This window comes from Rutilus rutilus, assembly GCF_951802725.1.
Source record: "Rutilus rutilus genome assembly, chromosome: 11".
Lineage (NCBI taxonomy): Eukaryota > Metazoa > Chordata > Actinopteri > Cypriniformes > Leuciscidae > Rutilus > Rutilus rutilus.
Window position 1 is genome coordinate 67,501 of NC_140216.1, and position 5,359 is coordinate 72,859.

A 5,359-nucleotide genomic window follows, 5' to 3' on the forward strand; every position below is an offset into this window, starting at 1 on the left:
ACTCGCACAATGGGTTCAAGGAAAGTAATTTACAAATGTGTTCGATGCAGCTCGGTATACGCAACAACTGAGGATATTAGAAGACATGTTTGTCGTAAGTTTTATTGTAAAAATATAGGATATCAACATAATGATGTAGTTGTTTATATTTTCAGCTTCATTGCAAGTGTATGACATTTGGTATAGAAATAAACAATGGTAATTAAGTGCTTTTCCTAAAAATGAGAAAGAAATACAGGGTATTAAAACAGTATGAACTACAAATAAAGTCAGTATGTGAGGCTAAATAGATGTGTTTTAGTCTGAATTAGGTAAGATGTGTGCTTCAGTTTCAGCAATCCCTTCACTCGATTGGGATGTTCTCTTTTGTTCTGGGCGGCAAGTGCAGTAACTGTAACATCGGGCATATTTTGTAGTATTAAACACATATTTATACCGACTTCATCAGGCTCAGAAAATTCTTCACAAAGAATGGCCTTCTCAGCTGCCATAGTTGCAACTCTTGCGTCATCAGAACAGTGTGTTCAACGCATCACCGCTTCTGTTTAAAAAACGTTGTGCAACGTTTTGTAGGGGCTGAACACAGACCTGGGCTGTGTTCAGCCCCGACAAAACGTTGCACAACTGTTGGCTCTCATCCTCACGTCCTCAGGCTGTTGAGCGATCGCAACCTCCTCCTCCTGGCGTTCTATTTCCAAAGCACGCAGCTCCTCTTCTGAAAACTCTGGTTCATAGAGGTAAGTTATGGTTCTGGATCTTGACTGTCTGAGAAGTCACCCTCTTCGTCTCTCACAAAATCAGCCATGTTCATCGCCATTCATGTACTGTAGGAAAAATAGCCAGCTACCATTCACGCCGGTGTGTTGACGGAAGTTGTGGCATTTCATGTGTTGCGTGATATCTCTGCGCCCAAGTAGCAGTGCTTCCTGTGTTTCCCCCTAATATAGTCCCAAGTCACTATCTGCCTAGGAAATCGGCTAGAGTTAATCTGCATCGCTATTTGTACTCGTTGTGAATACGCAGGCCACAAGAAGTAATTAGGTGTTTTTTTTTGTTTTTTTTTCACTTTTACTCAGGACATGCTAGCTGGCAACAAAGGATTCCATTCATTAAGCTAAGCTAAGCTAGCGCCGACCCTGTCAAACTAAAACAATCCATGCACTGAGACAAAAATGCATTTGCCCACCTATCTAAATGTAGGAAAGAAGTGAATAAGCCCTATTTCAAAAAACGGTGGAGTGTTCCTTTAATTAAAAATATTCAGTCTTGTTCTTCAAAATTTAAACCCATAACAAATAAGTTTTAGCTTTAAATTCTCTTTTTCTGTTCCAGCATATTCAAATTATTGCATTCAAACGATAATTTTTATTATTATTTATTATTTGTTCATTTAAATCAATGTAAAACCAGTGTTTAAATATTGTGTCCATTATAAAAGGCAGTCCAAACTAACCTTTACAGTGAAGTTCTATATTAGACAGAAAATAAGAACTAAAGATGCTTTGAACTGCTATGATCTCATCCGACAGCTCGTTCTTATTAACTATTATTTATTCGGTTCTTATTATATAAGAATAGGTTATTTCAAAGTGGTGGATCAATGACGAAAGCAACTGAATCAGAACAGCAGATTTCTCCATTATTTAGAATAGAACTGAGGAAGTAATGGAGGACGTGTTGTTAGGCTTTATATTCATTATGATGTTATCAAAGGTTTTTTTTATTTTTTTATTTAATTTTTTTTGACGCTTTTAGGAGAAATATATCTGATCGTTTGAGAAAAATGTATTCTACATGGGAATAAACAGGCACAATTAGCCTAATCATAATTAATAATGAAATTGTGTTTTATAACTAAAAGTGTGCTGACTAATATAATTCATTAGTTGTGTAATTCATTTAGTTCCTGAGCAATTATTCTTATTGTCTCCTGAGACTTCTTGCTGAACTGGCAAAGATAAAAGAACGAAAATCAAAGAAGTGAATCTTTTTTCACCCATCGCAATGTTGAAGACATTATATTTCTGATCTATTCTATTCCCACTAAGAGTGTATAGATTAGGGTTAGGGTTTTAACATAACCCTGTGCAGGAAACACCGAATGGGAAATAACGAATTGAGCAACTATTAACCACTCAGTGACGCTGATAAAGGAGTGGTTTGGGTTTTTGTATTGTTCTTCCTGCAGTGACGAAACTGAAGAATTCCCGTGAGCTGCGCGTTTGTGTGATATTTAAGTGTTTTTTGTGTCATGTTAAATGAGTAGCATGCGTGTAATATCCCCCCTATCCCAACATCCGGAAGGGTTAGAAATGCCTTTTTTCCTTAGGCCTATAGTTTTTTCGCAACGCATGTCATACGGCAGTGCACACGCAATCCACAAGTGGATAACTCATGGAAGTTTCCCTGGTTGAACAATCTCAATGGGTTTAAATAGACTAGAAACCCACTGCAACATATTAGATGCACTTCGAACCACAATGAAGTTCTACCTCAGTAAGTAGATCCTAACCCTTTTTAGAAAATATTCTTTAACACATTACGAATAATGCTTCAAATTAAGATAAAAAAAAGAGATACATTACAACTTTGTCAGATGTGTTCGCTGTGCACTCAGTGTGTGTGTGTGTGTGTGTGTGTGTGGAGCGTTGGTTCCGTCAGTGTTTGTGATGTAGATTTCTGATGTTCTGATAACACTGTTTTCTCCAGTTCTCGTCGCGCACTGCTGTTTGACGCTGGTCAATAACGCGCCGCTCCGCGGGCACGAGCTGACGCGCACGGTGGAGAACGCCATGAGTTTAGCGAAGGAGATACTGAGAGACATTCGCGGAGCGCACGACGCGTGCGTCACATCAGCGGTGAGCAGGCTTACCTTTACTTGGGACATTAATGCACTGCCAAATTAGGTCAGATCTTACATTTCATGGACAAACTTTAGATCAGCACAAGCTAATAATAGCCTACATTCCTGTCAAACTGATCATATTTTATCTTACATCTGATTACACGATGCATTTTAGTTCACAACAGTGATACAGAATACAGGAGTTAATTATTGGCGTTATATTCTATATAATAATGGAAACTGTGTTTATTTGTTTGCAGGGTTTGACTCTTTCCAGTGAAGCAAAAAGCTTGGAGTATTTATTAAGTGACATTGGCATTCCTGCGCCTCCAGTGCTCAAGTCAGAGGAGCTCACCATGGTAAATACTCTCTAGCATGGTAAAGTGTGTGTAAGCATGTTGAATATAGAACTGGAAGAAGCATATAATAGTATAATAGTTATACTATTGAGATGCATGTTGCTATTGATGATTGTAGAGCCAGTAGAACATTTTGATATAGATGAAGCATAACTGTGTTGGAGCAGGACAGCAGCTCTTCTAATTTATGGATCTAATTCTGAATCAAACCTGCAGATGTTGTTAGAAGTCGAGTTTAAACACTGGCATCACCTCAAATCAGTCCTATTTAGATGTTTAAATGAATGAAGCTTGCATGTTAAACATTTTCAAAGAGGTGTTTAACAGTTCTTGACTGTTTGTTTTGACCAGGAAACGAGTTTAAACCATATTGTAAGCGGCCTGGAGCTTCACCACAAACTTCTGGAGGAAATCGGAGTGGTCTTGAACTGCTCAGAAGAGCTGAAGCCTTTGCTCGCGGGCGTCAGAGATCTGTGTGGTCAGGTGAAAGAGGTATTTCTCATGCTTCAGCCTCTCCAACACCATCACATCAGTTCTGCTTTAGATGGAATATTGCAGTTTATTCTAAAGGATTTATCATCATTTCAATTCACATGCCTTGTAATCTTGAATCTAAATATATTCCCAACATCTCTTCCCTTCTCTGAAGACATTTACTGGCGCGACTTCTGTTTCATGTCGACTTTAAGAACATATAATGTTAGATTATTATTATATGTGGCTGAATACATACCATTTTAGAGTAATTGCAATTATTATCAAATTAAATAATGCTGCCTATTGTATTGTTTGAATGAAAAAAAAAAGTACAAAACTTAGGGCCTAAAGTGACATGAAGAAAATTTCATGAACATCTAAAAATTCACCCGTCTTTCCCATTTTCTTGAAAAACCTACAGTATTGCACACGTTACATTTCACTGAGCAACACTCAGCATTTCTTTCTAAAACGAGCTGATCTTAGATTATTAATGCTCTCTCTCTCTTCTGGCTCAGATGCAACGGCTGGCCCAGATTCCCAGTCCAGAATCCCAGGATGGGTTTCCAGGGCTTTCCCTGCAGCGCCTCAGTGATTATCAGGTCAAAGTGGCGGCTCATCTTACCCTCCAGCAGCTGCGGAGCTTCACCCAGGACGTGTTTCGGACTCTTCGCCACATCTCTGCGTCTATGGCTGACCCGTAGTGACCGAACCAGGCCAACAACTCAATGTCCTAAAGCTGACCCGTAGTGACCGAACCAGGCCAACAACTCAGTGTCCTAAAGCTGACCCGTAGTGACCGAACCAGGCCAACAACTCAATGTCCTAAAGCTGACCCGTAGTGACCAAACCAGGCCAACAACTCAATGTCCTAAAGCTGACCCGTAGTGACCGAACCAGGCCAACAACTCAATGTCCTAAAGCTGACCCGTAGTGACCGAACCAGGCCAACAACTCAATGTCCTAAAGCTGACCCGTAGTGACCGAACCAGGCCAACAACTCAATGTCCTAAAGCTGACCCGTAGTGACCGAACCAGGCCAACAACTCAATGTCCTAAAGCTGACCCGTAGTGACCGAACCAGGCCAACAACTCAATGTCCTAAAGCTGACCCGTAGTGACCGAACCAGGCCAACAACTCAATGTCCTAAAGCTGACCCGTAGTGACCGAACCAGGCCAACAACTCAATGTCCTAAAGCTGACCCGTAGTGACCGAACCAGGCCAACAACTCAGTGTCCTAAAGCTGACCCGTAGTGACCGAACCAGGCCAACAACTCAATGTCCTAAAGCTGACCCGTAGTGACCGAACCAGGCCAACAACTCAATGTCCTAAAGCTGACCCGTAGTGACCGAACCAGGCCAACAACTCAATGTCCAACTGGATAAACTTGGTATTTTCTGTAACTGTATTTTTGGAATACAAAAGTTAAAATGGGTTTTCTTGGCAAAGTTAAATTCAACTTTGGAATAATACTATTGTTTTAACTGGATATAATTTTATATGACTTTGACATATTTATTTATTGTAGTTAGTATTATTTTTATGATGTTATTTATATCTACAGAAGTTGTACCCTATGGGTGCGGTGTAGATTTATATTTAATCTATAACCAGATTTGTATTTATTACTGATTATAAATTATTTTTTACTTGTGAATAACTATTAAAATATTTC

General features: G+C 39.5%; 1 protein-coding gene across 1 annotated transcript; it reads left to right on the forward strand.

The window, feature by feature from the left end:
* Positions 1-2,152: 2,152 nt before the first annotated feature.
* On the forward strand, positions 2,153-5,359 carry csf3b (colony stimulating factor 3 (granulocyte) b). The gene is made up of 5 exons (XM_084422472.1): positions 2,153-2,496; positions 2,710-2,858; positions 3,106-3,204; positions 3,556-3,696; positions 4,200-5,359. Exons 1-5 carry the CDS (start codon positions 2,424-2,426, stop codon positions 4,383-4,385), a joined length of 648 nt encoding a protein of 215 aa, XP_084278598.1. The 5' UTR covers positions 2,153-2,423; the 3' UTR covers positions 4,386-5,359.